This window comes from Odocoileus virginianus, chromosome 9 (genome assembly GCF_023699985.2).
Source record: "Odocoileus virginianus isolate 20LAN1187 ecotype Illinois chromosome 9, Ovbor_1.2, whole genome shotgun sequence".
NCBI lineage: Eukaryota > Metazoa > Chordata > Mammalia > Artiodactyla > Cervidae > Odocoileus > Odocoileus virginianus.
Window position 1 is genome coordinate 29,627,757 of NC_069682.1, and position 19,728 is coordinate 29,647,484.

General features: G+C 41.5%; 1 protein-coding gene across 4 annotated transcripts in view; it reads left to right on the top strand.

Moving 5' to 3' along the window:
* Positions 1–19,728, top strand: part of SLC39A12 (solute carrier family 39 member 12) — an 80,239-nt gene that overhangs the window by 213 nt on the left and 60,298 nt on the right. For 3 of the 4 annotated variants that reach the window (XM_070472122.1, XM_070472123.1, XM_070472124.1), the window contains exons 2-4: positions 1,206–1,584; positions 8,975–9,256; positions 17,023–17,230. In XM_070472122.1, coding sequence (XP_070328223.1) covers positions 1,324–1,584; positions 8,975–9,256; positions 17,023–17,230 — 751 coding nt within the window. In that variant the 5' untranslated portion in view covers positions 1,206–1,323. Of the gene's footprint in view, positions 1–1,205; positions 1,585–8,974; positions 9,257–17,022; positions 17,231–19,728 lie in introns of those variants that run through there. The other variant, XM_020876244.2, reaches the window with a different exon arrangement.

Below are 19,728 nucleotides of genomic sequence, written 5' to 3' on the forward strand. Positions count from 1 at the left end.
CCTAGTATTTTTGTTACTACCCCACAGCCATTTTAGCTCATCTCTGGGCCAAGATCTGCTATGAGATGCTGTTAACATTTTGCATTCCTTAAGCAATCGGTTGAAGAGATTAATATTTTTTTTCCAGAAAGCTGATTGGCTCTAAAGTTGTCCTTTTCACTTCTGTAGTGAGCCCCAAATATGTGGATTTATCATGCTTCATGCGGACTTAATACTCTCTTGTTTTTCTAAGATAGTCCGTACTTTTAATCAGCTGAAAACTAACCAGTATTTTCTGGACATTACTGTTTTTGTCCTTTCCTTTTTGAAAATCTTCTAACTCAATGTGATATCTGTAATGTGTTCAAATTTATTTTCTGTTTACTTTTATTGACTTACTTCACTAATGAGGCCCATAAATCAATGGGCGAAAATGAGGATGTTTCCTGTTGGGGGTGTGGAGAGATAAATAAGGAGTTTCGGATTAACATATATACACCACTGTACATACAATAGGTAAACAACAAGAATTCCTACTGTATAGTATAGGAAACATAGTATCTTATAATAACCTAAAATAGACAAGAATCTGAAAATATATATATATATGTATAACTGAATCACTTTCCTGTACACTTGAAAGTAAGACAGCGTTGTAAATCAACTATACCTCAATTTAAAAATGGAGAGTGTTTCCTGCTCTTTTTTTAAAAAATTGAAGTATAGTTGCTATACAATGTTGTGTTAGTTTCTGCTTTACAACGTGAATCAGCTGTAAGTATAGATATATTCTCTTCCCTCTTGAGCCTCCTCCCCGCACCCCGCTTCCCCATCCCACCCATCTAGGTCATCAGAGAGCACTGCGCTGGGCTCTGTGAGCTGTATAGCAGCTTCCCACTAGTTATCTTTTAATACATCTGGGTCTTCTGACTTGTAGTGCCTTTAGGATAGGCAGTGAAATGTATTCTTCCTATCTTTTGACTCTATGTCTAGTTCCCAGAGAGGTAATATAACTCACTTCTTGGCTGTTGTACAGTTTGAAAGTCTAAACCCACCATAGTTTCCTGCCAGTGGGGGTTATGAAAAACCTACGGATCCCCTGTTGTTTAGAAACAGCTTGTCACTGCCAATCTGCTTAGCCACCCAGTTAATGAATCCTTTCAAACCTCTTGCAGGCACAATAATTAAAGCTTTCATTTTTCCCCTTTCCACTGACATTCCTCCAGCTACAAGCTGACACGGTGAACACCAACCCATCCTCCTCCATCAAAGCAGACTCGGGTAGAGGAAACACCAACCCATCCTCCTCCATCAAAGCAGACTCGGGGTAGAGGAAGAGTGGAAATGTGCTTCTGGACAAAGCCTTCTGTATCCTGGGTGCCCTTGTTCCTTCTACTCAGCCTTGATCCCTCGACTGAGACAGAAAAACCCCCAACTCAGGACAGCAGCAGTACTTGGAGTCCAGGGCAACTGACGGAAGTTCTACGGGTTCTCTCTGCTGATGACCCCCGTCCCCTGAACCACTCAAGAAGCCTCATCAGAACATTGCTGGAGAAAACTGGATGCCCACGGAGGACAGATGGAAGGCAAGGAGATTGCAATCTGGTTAGTGTGATAGAATGGGATCAGGGACTGAGCGTGTTCACAAGAGCCATGCATTTCTCAGTCACTTATTTCAGGAAAGCAAAATCAGATGCAAACCTTCCAATATCTTAGTGACCAATGCATTATGGTATAATAACTCCCATATGCCAGATCATACAGTACTCTGCATATGGCATTTAAAGATATGGAGAACTTGTTTTTTTTAAAATGATAATAAGCCTTCTATAAGCCTTGCTACAACCCTTCTGCAGGCTTAGAAGTATGTATTTGCAAGTATGCACTATTAGTCCTCTCTTCTTTCTGACTTACTAGTCCTTTTTATTGTAGTGACCTTGAATGTGATTGGTTACATAGATGCTGCTTGTTTTCTGAGGCATATAAGACCATTCACTATTTGTCTAACATTGAATTTTCAAGTACTTTCTCCTGAATATCGGTAGGTGTGTTTTAATATTTTGTATCATGGGGAGTTAATGAATTAGATGATTGTCTTCTTAAAAATGGGGAATCTGAACTGGGGAAGGGAAGTGCTATCAGTGGGGCTGAAATGAGATCCAGGGTCCGAGAGGCCAATTTTCCAGCCATTTCCTAGTCTATTAAGTGACTCTCAAACCCTGGCTATCCATCAGCATCACCTGGCCAGGCTTCACAAAATGCCCAGGTTGCAACTTCCTTCTCCGGAGATCAAGATTTCATCTGCCCAGAATTTTTTTTTAAAAAGATCTCTGCAAAGCACTTTAAAGTAAAATCAGAATTAAAGTAAAAATCAACATTTAATGTAAAATCAGAATGTCTCCACTGGGGGAAAGGGAGTTTGACAAGAGCATCCCCAGCAGTAAGAGGCCCATGTTTTAAAAATGACCGCAGGGATTTCCCTGGTGGTCCAGCAGCTAAGAATCAGAGCTCCCAATGCAGGGGCCTGGGTTTGATCCCTGGTCAGGGAACTAGATCCCACATGCCTCAACTCTGCTTCAACTAAAGATCCTGCATGCCACGACTATAGACCCAGCACAGCCAAATAAATAAAACATTTAAAAAAAAAAAATGACTGCAAACAACAGCAACAAAAAACAGACCACAGCATTCTCAGCATCCTTTTCCTAACCGATTAGATTTTTTTCAGGATGCCCTCGCAAATAAGTAAGTAAATAAATGAAGACATGACTAAATAAGAGAAGCGAAATCATTTCCCCCCAGAATAAGTTTTGGCAGAATTTCTCAATCATGCTTAGTTCTGAGGGAAACATTTCCTGACCAAGTGTTTTGTTTTTTGTTTTTCATGACAGAAGGGTCTGGCTAACAGAATTTTTCTCTGCTCTGTGCAAACAATAAATAATTCAATAATTAGTAAAACTCCCAAGGGTTCCCAGAGAAAACATGTGTTGTGAGAGGCAGCTCATCTGTGATGACATTAATTTATATATATAGCAGCAGAAGACTTCCCACCGGAAATAACTAGGAGTCATATCTTATTAATGTCCTCTGAGAATTTGCTTCAGAGAAATGTTCTCCTCTAACGACATGAAGTGCCTTATTAAGGCTGGTCGATTATTAGTTTAGCAGGGTAGGGGGAGGATGTAAACAGGCAAGATTGTTCTCCATTTTTGGAGGGGGGGTGGAATAGGTTGTTTTGTACATTTTTGTTTTGTTTTCTGTGGTATTACAGAAGTAATATCAAATACAAGTGTTTGTCCAATTTAGCTTCTGTTTGAATTAATTCTTATTCCTAGGAAGTGAAACACTGTAACACCTTTACTCTCCTGCTGCTGCTGTTTCTTTCTCTAAGAGACTAAGGTTGGGGGAAAAAAAGGCATATCTCTGCTTCACCTTCTCAGAAGGATCTAGTTTACCCAAACACCCATGATTTAAGCAAGGAGTCCATGAAATCTGTGTTCATTCACACACACACACAAAACAAACTCTCTGATTTCACAAATACCCACATTCTGTGCAAACCACAAATCTTCACCTTGTTGTTGAATTATTTTTATTTTTGTCTTTTTAGGGACTTTATCTATTGAGAGGGTGCCTATCAGAAGTTCTCTGATTATAAAGAGGGCAAGGGGGTGAGATCATGTCCTTAAATGAATGAAAAAAGAGATCAGAGTGTATCTTGAATGTGTGGGGAGGAAATCAGTTCCCATTATTATTTCAGATCTAGGTAAAAACTGAATTTTTAAAAAAACTGATCTGAAGTTTTTGAGAGTGCTGTGTGTTTTAAAATAAATCCATTCAAGCTGCTGTCTTTGGAAAATAGACACTCTTGCCTGATTGTGGCTCTTTTTTTTTTTTTTTTCTTTTAATGAGGAGAGTGAGAAGAGGGTTTTAATACATTTAATGAGGGATTAAGTAACTCCAAAAGAATGGATTGCACTTAAGTAAAGATGAGAGCCGTGATCCTGCTTGGGTTTCAGGCATGGTGAAGGGAAGAGAATCTGGTTTGAAGTCAACATTAGGAGCGTACCCTTGTTCTGGTACTTTCTAGCTGTTAAGTCACCGAGGTGCTGATTCCCTCCCCTGGGGGCTGCTGGTGAGATCGCATGTCCATCTGTGAATGTATTTAGGCACTCAAACTCTTCTCCCACATATACTCACGGAAATGTCCAGTACCAACCCCATTTCGGGCTATTGGAGCAGCGTTTGTGAAGGACCATCAGACTGGAAAAATCAGACTTTTCCTCAGCATACCCTTCCTGCCTGCCCCTCAGCCTCACCTCAGCTGTCCCAGAGGATTGTGGTTTTTAACAAAGATCTCCAGGTGATTCTCAGACACAAAGAGAACTGATGCTTTAGGTCCTATGTTTAATTTCCTCCCTGTCCCTGATTTCTCAGAACTACCATGGGGTCAAGTGTGAAAAGCATCAAACTTTATCTTGTTTATGGAGCAAGTTTATCTGAACTCTTTTCAGTTAAGACTTTTCTTTCTGTCACTCAGAAATGCCACTAAATCTAGTACAGACCCAAAAAAATCTAGTGCCCACTATCAGCTGACATCGTTCCAGATCTTTCTTTGAAAGGAAAAGGAAGAAATATAATTTCCCTCTTATGTTTTACAGTCAACTGTTAGCAACCCCCACCTGCCTTCTAAGCAGACCTTGTAGAAATCTAAGAACTTAAAGAAGGCAGTAGATTTACCCATAATTTCAAATCAAATTTTAAATGTCTCTTGGTTTAAAATTCCTAAAGTTTATCCTGAAGGTTCTGACAACTGCTTCATTTGTGTAAAAGAAATATTTCATACAGCTCTTTGTTGCTGAGGCTGGAGCCTGAAATACACAGGCAATACACAAAAAGGTGAATTAAGCAGCTGGGAGAAGGCAATTTGATTTGGCTCCAGGGTGTCATAGAAAATTTCTACCAAATATCTGTGTAGTCCATTTTACTGAGTAGAAAATGCTTCTCACATTTTGAGTAGTCTTTTTACCAAAGTTTATTTCCCTATAAAGTTGAAAAACTAATTCCTAGAATCTGTGGGGTTCCCCCCCGCCCCTCTTAAACGTTATGCCTCCACCTGACAAGATTAAAAGGAAATCAGTGGATTATTTCTGAGTGAGCCCATTCTTTTTTAACAAAGAATTAGTTCACTGGAGTCAGAGCCTGGGACAGATCCAATGCCCATGGAGTGCCACTATTTGCAGACTTTTACTAAACATCTTCTCTCAAACCACAACCAAAGCACTTCTGAAAACTGTAACAACAAAAACAGATCTAGTGGTGATGAGCTGAAAATTCCAGTCCTCCCACCAACCTCTAGAGGCCTTCTGTCACATCCGTGCCCAGAAGAAAATCCACATTTTCTTCTGTTAGCTCTTCTAACTCTCCCTGCAGCGTTCTTTCCTCAAGCCACAGCCTTCTGTATTAAGGAAATTTGTCTAAGATTCAGATATCAGAGCACAAAGTTTTCAGCCCATGGCCCTTTGATTTCATTTCAGCTGGACTTAAAAAACTAAAGCAGGGAATAGGCAAACCTCTGGTCATTCAAGATGACCAAACTCTCTAATCAGACAAATGAAATGCTTCCACAACTTTTTAAAAGCTTTTCAAAGTGAGAAACTGATTTACCTTGCAAGTTGTAGGCATTTTACAAACTAATTCTGGCGTGACCATCTGCATAAATACAGATCTCACCCTCTTTTAAAAATATTTTATTTATTCATTTATTTTTGGCTGTGCTGGGTTTTTGTTGCTGCACACAGACTTTCTCTAGTTGCAGCAAGGTGGGGGATACTGTCTAGTGGTGCAAGGGCTTCTTACCAGTGACTCCTCTTGTTTTGGAAGACAGGCTTTAGATGCATGGGCTTCAATAGTTGAGGCACATGGACTCAGCAGTTTCGCGCGTGGGCTTAGCTACCTCATGGCATGTGGGATCTTGGTTCCCTGACCAGGGATCAAACTGGTGTCGCCTGTGTTGCAAGCTGGATTCTTAACAACCTGACTACCAGGAAAGCCCAGCTCTTACCCTGTTCTCCACTACCTTGTGCCACACCCCTTCTCCCCACCTTTAGAAAGGTCCACAGCAAAAGAATGGAGAAGGAACCATGAGTGGACCAAGGTCTCAGGCAGCTTGGATGGGATGAAGAGGGGCCACAGACACTGCTGTGTGCAACCAGCACACAGCCACACCTGGGCCACATAAATGTGGTCTGGTGGCCTCACGGAGGTTCTGTATGTTCTTGACACTCTTCTTCCCATCTATTCAGTGCTATCAAGCAACCTGAATAGCACTTAAAAGTTGATCAGGGTGAACTCAATCAACCCTCTGGTTATACCATGTTCTCACTGATTGGTATGAGAACCTTACCAATCCCCTAGCCTCCTAATTGACCCAATTTTTCCCTACCAAACAGGAGGGAGAGAAAATTACTGGCTAAGGGGCTGCACAGTAAATACATAGGTGATCCACAGCTGATTTCCATGACACAAAACAAAGGAATGAGAATATAAAGCCTGTCAATGGCAGAGCAGGAATTAAGACTGGGCAGCCACTATCAACTGTGTGGCTTTAAGTACATTACTCACCCTCTGTTAAACTTGGCTTACACATATACTAAGGGTATTCTTCCTCATAGAAGGAAAAATTTAGTTCATACTTAATTCTGTGCATACTTAAATCTTTGCATACTGCATATAAATGTACCTATTAACTCATTATACATTAAATAATTGGTCAATTAGTATTCTGAATGCTGTCTACTGTGCAGAAATATTTGGTGGATTATGATATAAATTGGGCACATTTTGTTTTTCCATTTAAAATGATGCAATGTTTCCCCTCTTTGAAAAATTGATTATCCGACACCCTTTCCAGAAACCAGGAGACTTATCCATTGAGGAATGACTCAGTATGGAAGGTGCTTAGCTCTGTCTTGGACACACGGCTTCCAGTAAATGGTAGCCGTATGAACAATAGTTTTACCGATAGTCTAGCTTCAGGAGGCTATTTGGTCCAAAGAAGGATTCATCTGACTCACCTCCCTGGGTCCTGGTGTCAGCCCCATACAACAGCTACCAACCCATGGACTTTTTTCCAGGGCTGATGAGGGAACAGAAAAGAGCTGGTGTGGTTTTGGTGGTTGAGTTTAACCTTGACGTTCAGAGTTGGTCTCACTGAGAAGCCTGCGCCTGTTTGCTGAGTTCTTGGCCCCTTGCAGTTGAGTTGGGGAGAGCTTGGAATCTTCCTGGCTTGTGAAGAATGTGATTAATGCTTTGCTTTACAGATGGATGACATGTTTCTTTCTGACTCAGATGGTATTTTCCAGATGTTACCCAGTGGGACGCACAGCAGACATGGAATTAGATCCCCTGAAACTTCCACCTCAGAGAACAGATTCAAAGATGTTAGAGTAGATTATCCCACAGTAGGACAGCTCCCCTGGGGATCGAGATAGGTATTACTTAATGCCTTCACTCTGAGACTGGTGCCATGTCATGGACTGCTTCTTGGATCCTGGGAGTGTTCCCAGAAGCTATTCGTGTGTCTTTGAAGAAAGACAGTTCTTGTCTTGCTCGGAAAGCTTCTCTTCCACAACCTATGTGTCTTTCTTTTTCTCTCTGTCCCAACATATTTCTCCAAACACCTTTCTCTGTTAAGTAAACTTATTGATTAGACAAGCCAGGCATCTGTCTGTGGCTTGTGAAACAAAGCATCGTGGAAGCATTTTGAGTAATTCTCAAACCACCAACCTCTCTGTTAACAGCAGGGTGCAGTGATTGAGTCTCAGAAGGGTGCTGACATCAGTTCTCTTAGGTGGGATAAGGGAGAAGCAGATGGCCCATTAGGTTCCACTAGTGGTAAGGAACCCACCTGCCAATACGGGAGATGTAAGAGACATGAGTTTGATCCCTGGGTCGGGAAGATTTCCCTGGAGGATGAAATGGCAACCCACTCCAGTATTCTTTTCTGAAAAATCTCTTGGACAGAGGAGCCTGGCAGGCTACAGCCCAAAGAGTCACAGAGTCAGACACGACTGAGCAACTGAGCACACATATTCCATTTTCACTCTTCTCAAGTGTCATCGTGGTGCTAGAGACTGAGGATAGACCTATGCACAAAGCAGACAAAATCCAGCCTTACTGGGCCAGTTGTCATCAAGAAAAAATAGAAAATAAACAAGCAGACAAATTAATCTCAGAAGCCTAGTTCCATGAAAAAATGAAAAAATCGTGAATGCTAGAGCTGCCGTTAGCTGCCTCAGCCTGTTAGGCCCTTAACATGTGGCTCATCCCAACTGAGATGTACTGGTCAGTGTAAACCACACAGCAGATTTCAAAGATTTAGTGTGACAATAAGAATGTCAAATGGCACATTGATACCTTTTAGAATTTTGATTGTGTGTTGAAATGATCATATCTTGCATATATGTGTATCTTTCAATAAAATGTATTATTCATATTAATTTCATTTGTGAATAGCATTGAAACATGTATATTATCAAGTGTGAAACAGATCGCCAGTCCAGGTTGGATGCATGAGACAAGTGCTCAGGGCTGGTACACTGGGATGACCCAGAGGGATGGGATGGGGAGGGAGGTGGGAGGGGGGTTCAGGATGGGGAACACATGTAAATCCATGGCTGATTCATGTCAATGTATGGCAAAAACCACTATAATATTGTAAAGTAATTAGCCTCCAACTAATAAATGAAAAAATAAAATAAAATAAACTTATGTCCCCAAAGAGATGTATTCTCTTTTTGGGGGACAAATATCTTCAAATGAAAAAAGAAAAAAAAGTTCAACCTTGGCTGTCTTACTTGAATTGGGCTATTGAGGCTGCCCGCTTTTCCTTCCTATTCATAAAATAATAAGCATCAGAGACTCTGTGGTGGTTAATGTTCTGGGACTATTTGTCAAGCTTTCTGTTTATTTTTATTTAATAATTTTTGCACAGTGCTTTGAACCGGATGCCCTGTTACTAATAGCTGGAGGAGATTTCGAGGATCAGCTCAAAGAGGAAGTGATCCAGCGAGTTTCTCTTCTCCTCCTCTATTACATCGTTCATCAGGAAGAGATTTGTTCCTCTAAGCTCAACATGAGTAATAAGGAATATACATTTTACCTGCAAAGCCTTCTCAGCCTCAGGCAGGATGAAGACTCCTATTTCCTTTCACAGAATGAGACAGAAGATATTCTGGCTTTCACCAGGCAGTACTTTGACACTTCCAGAAACCAGGTAAGAAAGTCAGAATTGCTAACTAGCTCTGCTGCTAAGATACAGTCTCAGAGCATGATTTTCTGTCACTAATATATTTGTAAGATGCTCAAAAACTTCTTAGAGAGGTAAGTAGTTGTATTTTTTAGTGGTCAGATGTTGTAACATAATTTAAAATTCTGAGTCTGAAGTGGGGAATATAACAATTAATCGGTTGTCAGATGAGTTTTAGCCGGAAGCTCCGTGGGTGAGTGGGCAGACAGGCCAGGTAAGAAGGCAGCTCTATTCTGAGTCCCCCTGAGCACTAGAGTGAATGTGATTCATGGCTTTTGATCAGTCTGCAAGGACTGAACTCTAGCAGTGATTGCAGTGTGTCTATTTGCCTTGCCTTCTGGCCAGAGAAAGAGAAGGTGGTAAGAGTTGGGAAGAGATGATTTTATTATTAGTTACTTCCCGGAGGATGCAGCTTGCAAAAAGCCTTATTCATGACAGTCAGCACAGATGTTATCTCTTTTGTGGCTTTTGATTGGTGCTGCATATATTCAGTGGTCCCAAGTCTTTTCTTCTCTTAAAGCTCCCACTATTAGGAAACAAGCATCTTGTTGCCTCATTACTACTCCAGTAAAAGCTGACCTTTCAGTTACCTTTTTGCTTTCTGCTTTGTGGTGTAAAGTTTGAGCTGATAACATTCTCTGAACATCAACTCTTTTAAGCCATATTTTCTTAAAGAATTAATTGAGCCATCAGCACACTTTGAAGAGGGTGGCAGAATGTGGTTTTTTTTCCTCTTGAATTATTAATTGACATGTGTCTTAGTCCATTTGGGCTGATAGAATATAAGTGTCACAAACTGGATGGCTTACAAACAACAGAAATTTATTCTCATGCTTCTGGAGACTGGAAAGTTGAAGATGAAAGTGCTGGGTAGATGTGATATCTGATGAGAGGATACTTTTTGGTTCACAGAAAGTCATCTTTTCTTTGTGTCCTCAGGAGCAAGAGAGACCTGTGGGGTGTTATATAAGGGCACTAATTCCATTCATGAGGGTTCTACCCTCATGATCTAATCACTTCCCAAAAGCTTCACTTCCTAATATCATCACCATGGAGATTAGGATTTCTTTTCTTTTCTTTTTTTTTTTTTGGAGATTAGGATTTCAACATGTGAATTTTGGGTGTGACACAAACATTCACTCTGTGGTAGCATATGCTGATAAATTTTAATTATTGACCTCAATTCTGGTTTCTAGGAGTTCAAAGCTATCTCTGTAAACATGCTGCAACTTAATGCCGGAAAACATACCCTCCAATTTGCTGTAAATAGGCTTAACTTCTTTCATATTTGGCAGAACAAATGGGAAGACAGTTTACTAAGGACTTTGTAGATATCCTTTCAGTAACTCAAAATCACATGAATCTCAAAACTTTGACTATATTTTTTTTTCTATTTCCAATTGAGAAATTGTGGTTCTTTTATAGAATTCAATTTTCTACTTAAATAAGGAGGTGTCCCTACAGAGAATTTCCTCAGTGCAACATCTATATAATACAAGATCAGTTCAAATTAGCCACTGGGATTTTAGCCTCCTGTGTGTTACCGTCTTTTGATATGTATTAAAGGCAGATGGAGTGTATATATTTAATGCAGACTTCTGGTTATGCAATGCATACTGCAAATACCTGAGTTTCTGAGTGTGTGTATATGAGATTAAACATTCCTATAACAGAATAAAGAGAAGGCAATGGCAACCCACTCCAGTACTGTTGCCTGGAAAATCCTATGGACGGAGGAGCCTGGTAGGCTGCAGTCCCTGGGGTCGCGAAGAGTCGGTCACAACTGAGCGACTTCACTTTCACTTTTCACTTGCATACATTGGAGAAGGAAATGGCAACCCACTCCAGTGTTCTTACCTGGAGAATCCCAGAGACGGGGGAGCCTGGTGGGCTGCCATCTATGGGGCCGCACAGATTCAGACAAGACTGAAGTGACTTAGCAGCAGCAGCAGCATAACAGAATAAACTACCTTGATATTATATGTATATCTACTTTATTCTTATATTGAATCAAGAAGAATTGAGCTACTGATGAGTCATAACCCTGTACTGCACCTTGGAACAACTATCTCATGGAAGAAATCTTTGTCTCCAGATTCTGGGTCCTGTGGCCCATGCACTTGGACTTGGGTCCCTCTAGGATGTAAGTCAGTCTGGACTTTTGCAGAAGGCCTCTTGGCACCTCCCTGCAGGCTGCTGCTCTCTGACTAGAGGATATAAGGTCACGGAAGGTTCTGGCAATCCAGGCCCAAAATGACTAGCAGGTCTTTGTTTGCATAGGACTCAATCTCCTTAAATCACACCACTAACAGCAGCTCCAGCTGGGCCTTAACCAGCTCAGTAAGAGAGACAACCTTACTCCATCATACCCAGATTTAGCTGCCTTCCCTAATGGTGCAGAGTCTAAACATCCCTTTATTCCTTCCTTCTCTTCCTACTCAATTTCATCTTCCTGCGTGTCTGAATGCACCCACTTTTCTCCATTCTTTCTGCTCTTGCTGTTTCCATGGTAAATGTACCTGGTCTTCCACTAACCCTGCTTCTTATATGGAGCATGAATATTTGTGACCACATCCTAACGACTTCAGGGATGGAAACAAGCTTTAGAATCTTCCTTTGTCCTCAGTGGCACTTTGAGATGATTACTCTTTTACAGCTTCCATGAAAAACCCACCCCACCTCTATGCCGTACACACTCTCTGCTATTTTAACTTCTTACTGTCATTCATGAGTCTTCAGGCTACTTCTCCAAATTTGTTTAAAGTTTGATAACTGCCTCTCAGCCTTCTGCACTGCTCCCCACCATAGCTATGAATAGGCTCTTGCCAAACTTACCAATTACAGACTTAAAAAAAAACAACAACAACAGGCTATTGAATACAGTTCTCTAAACCAGCAGTCCCTGACATTTTGGTACCAGGGACTGGTTTTGTGGAAGACAATTTTTCCATGGATAGGGGTGGGAAATGTTTCCAGTTTTGTTCACTGCTCACCTCTTCACATGTGGCCCAGTTCCTAACAGACCATGAACCACTACTGGTGTGTGGCCTGGGCTTAGGGGATCCCTGCCCTAAACCATAATGGAAAAGAATATGAAAAAGAGTGTGTGTGTGTGTGTATATATATACATATATAAATATATATATAACTAAGTCACTTTGCTGTACAGCAAAAATTAAGCACAATAGTGTAAATCAACTACACACTTCAGTAAGTAAATCTTATCAGCACTTCCCCCCACTGTCCTGTATCACAAGGCAACATTGACATAGTAAACCTCCCCTTAATTCCTTATTTGATGAACACACTTCCTCCTTCTCACACGCCTGTAAATGGTATTTCTAAACAGTTTATGTCCTGCTCTGTGCTCTCACTTTTGAAGTCAAGTCCATCTCCATGAAGCCCTCTTTCTCTCATTGATTTCTTTCTTTTTTTTTCACCTGTACCACACAGCATGCAGCCAATGCAGGAGACATAAGAGATGTGGGTTTGATCCCTGGGTTGGGAAGATCCCCTGGAGAAGGAAATGGCAAACCACTCCAGTATTCTTGCCTGGAGAAGCCCGTGGACAGAGGAGCCTGGCAGGCTATAGTCTATGAAGTCTGTCTGTATATGAGTGGATGGCTTAAAGAAAAATCTGGACTGGTATGCAGCAGAATTGAAGGTCATCAGTGTTTGGGAGTGCTTGACATTGTGAGTGCATCTCAAGTAACAAGAATATAGCGAGGATATGGAAAACCATAGTTGGGACGTGGGGGGCACCATGGCAAAGAGTTGGACATGACCAAGAGACTAACACAACGTAGGATCTTAGTTCCTTGACCAGAGATTGAACCTGTGTCCCCTGCATTCAAAAGTGAAGTCTTAACTACTGGACCACTGGGGAAATCCTGTCACTCATTGATTTCTGTCATCCCACATTTCATGTTTTTTTCTTCCCATTTCCATCACACCCATCTCCTGGTTTTCTTCTCACTTGTCCAGCTATTCCTTTGAAGGATGAACTTGACCTGCCATCCCTTAAGCTGGGCTTCCCTGGTAGCTCAGCTGGTAAAGAATCTGCCTGCAGTATGGGAGACCTGGGTTTGATCCCTGGGTTGGGAAGATCCCCTCAAGAAGGGAAAGGCTACCCACTCCAGTATTCTGGTCTGGAGAATTCCATGGGCTGTATAGTCCATGGGGTCACAAAGAGTTGGACACGACTGAGTGACTTTCACTCACACAATGTCAAGCACTCCCAAACACTAATGACCTTCAATTCTGCTGCATACCAGTCCAGATTTCTCTTTTGAGTCATCAACTCATATAAACACCTACCTTTCAAAATTCTCCATTGGCTATTTCCTTGGCCTTTGAAATTCAATATTAAAATGGAAAGTCATTATTTCTATTCCTGAACCTCTTCTTTCTTTGATGTTGCTTATGTAGCTCTTGAAATAGTCTCTACTTTGGCTTGTGTGACACTGCACATTCCTGTTTTTCTTTCTCTCTGACCCCGTTTTCACCTATGCAGCCTCATCTCTCTTTATCTGTGTAGATTTTTTTTTTATTCCTATGCTATATGTTTTATCTCCATAGTTTATTTTATAACTTGAAGTTTGCACCTCTTATTTCCCTTCACCTATTTCACCCAATCTCCCACTCCATCTCCTAGGGCAGTCATCAGTTTGTTTTCTATTTCCATAAGTTTGTTTCTGTTTTGTTTGGTTCACTTGTTTTTTAGATTTCATATATAAATGAAGTCATAGAGTGTTTGTCTTTGGCCTCCTAATTTACTTCTCTTAACATAATGCCATTTTGTTGCAAATGGCAAAATTTCATTTTATTTTATGGCTGCATTATGTTCCTTTGTACATGTATACTTGCATACATGCTCAGTTGTGTCTAACTCTTTGTGATCCCATGGACTGTAGGCTGCTAGGCTCCTCTCTCCATGGGACTTTTCAAACAAGAATACTGAAGTGGCCTGCCATTTCTTCTTCCAACCTGGACTGGCGATCTGTTTCACATTTCTTCTTCCAGGGGATCTTCCTGACCCAAGGATTAAACCTGCATATCATGTGTCTACTGCTTTGCAGGCAGATTACCTGCTGAGCCATTGGGTATATACACATATACCACATCTTCTTTACCTATTCATCAATCAATGGATGGTTTCTTCCATGTCTTGCCTATAGTGCTGCAGCCACTATGGAAAACAGAATGAAACTTCCTCAAAAAATTAAAAATAGAACTACCAAATGATCTAGCAACTCGTACTGAGTAGTTACCCAAGAGAAAAAAACCTACCAATTCAAAAACAACCCTATGTTCACTGTGTGTAGATTTTAAGCATTAATGCTCTTTCAGGCATGATCTTAGCCCCCCGTCATTCCCTATGCTTCCTCCAGGGTAGCACATCTATACTTAAAGATGACTCACAAGAGTGTATCTCCATCCCAGACACTCCTATGAACTCCAGACCCACATAAGCTATTCAGCATCTTTTATTAAAGCATATGGTAAAGGCACCTCATACTTAAAATATGACCGTAAGTCAACCCAGCGAGACCCAGTCTTCATGTGTTACTTCATAGGTCAGCAGATAAATGCCAAACTAGAAATTTTATTTTCCAAATTCCTTCTGCCTTTATATCTAATATAGCTCCAAGTTCTACTGCTATTTCATCCTGAAGAGATCCATAACCTGATGACTTTTCTCCAATTATCACCAGCACTGTTTTTTACCTGGACTGCTGTAATAGTCTTCCAACTGTGCTTCTAGGAATCACGGATTCCCTTTCCAGTCTATTTGTTCTCCACCATGTAGCCAGAGTGAATTCGTCAAAACACACTAGTCCTGTAGCCCTATTCCCATCCCTTGCTCAAAATTCTTCTTTGGCTTCCAGTTGATTTCAGGATATAGGGCAAACTCCATTACATGCCAATAAACCTTTGGCCTTCACCATGCTCCCCTCTTCTAAGGTTGCTCAGCAATAACGTATCCGCTTGTGAATACAGGAGATGCAGGAGATAGGAGTTCAGTCGCTGGGTCAGGAAGATCCCCTGGAGAGGGAAATGGCAACCCACTCCAGTATTCTTACCTGGAAAATTCCATGGACAGAGGAGCCTGGTGGGATACAGTCCATGGAGTCACAAAGAGTTGGACATAACTGAGTGATTGAGCGCGCGTGCGCACACACACACACACACACACACACATACATCCACTTGACAATGATTCAACTAGTAGATTCACTTATTATTTATAAAAATTGTGACATGGGTGATGACCCACATTTTTGTTTTGGATCCTTCTTCTTCCCTTTGTATCTTACCATTGGGGAGAACCTCTCTTTGGGAATGAAAAGATAATCCATGTCATCACTAGCCTATGGCTGGAGTAAGTTTTGGTTGGTAAGGAGGAAGCTGAACCAAGTAGTTGAAGGCAGATGTGAAAGGGAGTGTGCTCTGTGATCATATAAGACAGCAGAGCCAGCTTGAAGTCAAGGGCAGGAATATAGAGTTGAATGTTATCAGCCTTCAGGCTGTACTTGAAGCTGGAGAAAAACAGTTCACCAGTTGAAAGAGATTTGGACTTAGACCTATGGTATTTTAATTGAGATCACACCTGTTCTCAGGACTAATGAAGCTCAGATTCTTGATGTCTCATTACAGAAAGAATTCAGTGAGAGACAAAGTGATAGTTGAGAAGTGGATTTATTTAGAGAGAAACATACTCCACAGTGTGGGCCATCTGAGGATGTAGGCACCAGGGTGTGGGGTTGTCAGTTTTTATAGGGCTGGGTAATTTCATAGACTAATGAATGGAAGGAGTAGTCCAGCTATTTTGGGGAAGGGGTGGAAATTTCCAGGAATTGGGCCACTGCCCACTTTTTGACCTTTGTGGTCTACCTTAGAACTGTCATGGCACCTGTGGTGTATCAGTCAGCTTGCCGAGTGTGCAAGTGAGTATATACTGAGGTTCAAGTTCTAGAGAAAGTTGACTCCTCTGCCATCTTGGACATATTTGATTCTAATCAGTTTATGTCATGTCCCTCCTGTTTCACAAGTAGTCAGGGCCAGAGTCTCATTGGAGAAAACGTACCTTTAGATGAATAATGAGAAAGAGTAGATAGGTAAGAACCACTGAGATGGGAGTTGAAAAATTCTGTGTCATGGCAGATGAAAGAAACAAGTATTTTCCAAATAGAGTTCTATCTGAGACTAGAAAATGATGCTAGACTGTGCTGTGCTGTGTTAAGTTGCTCAGTTGTGTTCCAGTCTTTGCAACCCCATGGACTGTAGCCCATCAAGTTTCTCTGTCCATAGGATTCTCCAGGCAAGAATACTGGAGTGGGTTGTCATGCCCTCCTCCAGGGGATCTTCCCAACCCAGGGATCACACCCAGGTCTCCCACACTGCAGGTGGATTCACCAGATGTTCTTTTTTTTTTTTTAATTATTTTTGGCTGTACTGGGTCTTTGATGCAGTGCTTGTATGGGTTTCTCATTGCAGTGACTTCTCATGTTGTGGGGCACAGACTCTAAGGCCAGAGGGCTCAACAGCTGTGGTGCCCAAGTTTAGTTGCCCCATGGCAGGTGGAATCTTCCCAGACCAGGGATTGAACCTGTGTCTTTTGCATTGGCAGGCAGATTTTCAACAACTGAACCACCAGGGAAGTCCCTATAGATTTTCTAATCAGAATAGCTTCAGAAGTTAACATTTCCTTTTTACTTTGTGTCTGATTTCAGTGTATGGAAACCAAAGTGCTGCAGAAAAAATCTGGAATCCTAAGCAGTGATGGTGCTGATGAAAACACCCTTCCCCAGTTGGCAGCGACAATCATTGCTTTGTCCCTCCAAGGCGTTTGTCTGGGACAAAGAAACTTGCCTCCCCCAGACTATTTTACAGAATACATTTTCAGTGCCTTGAATAGTACGAATACTCTTCACCTATCCGGTAAGGATGCTTTTCATGAATTTCATTTCCAAGTCACAACTACTAAATATAAAATATGGCAAAAACAAAGGTGGAAGCATTGTGGTGACCAAGTTTGTTCAGGTATGTTTTAAACACCCTTTTAATCTCAGCTTGTTGTGAGACAGCCCAGGGGGCCTTGTCAGGGCAAACATGCTATGACATCTGTGGGGTGATAAGGCAAAAAAAAACAAAAACAAAAACTCAGCACCTTTGAACAGGGATGATGAAATTGTGTGTAGAGGGTTGAAGGGAGAGATTTTTATGATCTGTTGCTAGTACTAATTGGGACGTCCCAGGTGGCTCAGTGGTAAAGAATCCACCTGCCAATGCAGGAGATGCAGGTTCGATTCCCAGGTCGGGAAGACCCCCTGGAGGAGGAAATGCAACTCACTCCAATATTCTTACCTGGGAAATTCCATGGGCAGAGGAGCCTGGCGCCTACAGTCTGTGAGGTTGCTAACAATCGGATAAGACTCTGCAAATGAGGGCACCCTAGTACTACTATCTCTTTTGGTATAAAGTGCTGGGCAACAGGTGACAAAGTATCTTGTAGAACAGAGGTCCCCAGCCTCAAGGATCTAATGCCTGATGATTTCAGGTGGACCTGATATAATAAAATAGTATAAATAAAATGCACAATGAAAATAATGTGTTTGAATCATTCCAAAATCACCTCCTCCCTCCCACCTCTCCCCCCGCCTCCCCCAACTCCCCGCCACCTGGTCCCTGGAAAAATTGTCTTCCACAAAACTGTTCTGTAGTGCTAAAAAGGTTGGGGACTGCTTGTGTAGATGGATAAAAGGGTATTCCAAATGGTACAAGAGGCTTGGTAGCAGTTTGCTTGGAACCATAAAAGTAAGTCGTGTCATGTTAAACAGACGGCCTGGCTGCATCTGTGACTGCCAGCGTTTTAGGGATCTGAGATAAAATAGGACATCATGGAATGAAATCAGAATGTGTGTTTCACACATTTCTTTGTACTCAACAAGACATTAAGAGCGAAATGACTTAATTTTTTCATCTGCATTAGAACGCCCTGCTTTCTGCACACACCATGGGGACTTGGTGTGTCACTTCATCGCTGGTGCTTTTGCCAACATATTTCCTCTTGGGAAGTCACAACACAGAAGAGAAATACAAATTTTCCAAGACGCCAGCAGCACACTCATGATCTAGATAAATCTTCCAACTCTGAAAGGGATCAAGAGCTAGGAGTCATCCAAATCTGCGCAGAACTTTCCCTGACTTGTTTGTATAACCAATTGAATGACAGATGTGTTTTTCTGTAATTCATTTTATATGCTTTAAGCCAGCGGTCCCCAACCTTTCTGGCACCAGGCACTGTTTCGTGGAAGAGAGTTTTTCCACGAACCAGGGGAGGGGGGTGGTGTAAGGATAATTCAAGGGCATTACATCTGTTGTACACTTTATTTCTATTCTTATTACCTCGGCTCCACCTCAGGCATTAGGTCCTGATGGTTGAGGACTCTTGCTTTGACTTGTGAACACAGAGGGGGACAGAGAGGGTGGACAAATGGAGAAAGTAGCATGGAAACATATATATTACCATATGTAAAATAGGTAGCCAGTGGGAATTTGCTCTATGACCCAGGGAGCTGAAACCAGTGCTCTGTGACAACCTGGAGAGGTGGGATGGGGTGGGAGGTGGGAGAGAGGCTCAAGAGGGTGGGGGCATATGTATCCATATGGTTGACTCATGATGATGTATGGCAGAAACCAATACAATATTGTAAAGCAATTATCCTTCAATTAAAAATAGACTAATTAAAAAAGAAAGAAAGGAAGAAAATCTTTATTAAGATGAAAGCTGAAGTACCAGTCAATTGTGTTACCTAGCTGTCATCACTAGGACAGAGACCAGGGGAAATCATGCTGTGCTGAGAATGATTTTGATATGGGAAACAGGAATTATGAAATTCAGATTTTGGGTGATTGAGTTTTAGCAGGACAGTTTCCATGTCAACCAAAGGAATGCAATTACTCCACTTTTCAAATAAAAATTTGTGCCACTTGAAGGCTCAATCGCTGTAGTACAGAATATGGTTAGAGGCAAGCTGTACTATAAGATCAAGGCGAGCTGTCTGCATATGAAACCATCATGGACCTGGGATAAAAAACCCACACAATGTTCGTGAGAGATGTTCAGTATCACTCGTTTGGGCACAAAGCAGCCATGTTTGCATTTGAGAACTCAGAAATCCCCCCCAACTCAGTACATTTAGATGCTTATTCCAGAGGCCCTGAGGCATTTTTTCTAACAGCTGCCTCTGGGCTAGGGCCCTGTTGACACTGATTGCATTTTGGAGTAGGAGGAACAAAAGTATGCTATTTTTACGTGTTTTTTTTTTTTAATGTTTTTATTATAGAGATTGTCAAATATAAATAAAAGTAGAAACAATAAAACAGTGAACTCCCATGTTCACAGTCCCTGCCTCAACAAGCAACAGCAATCTGGA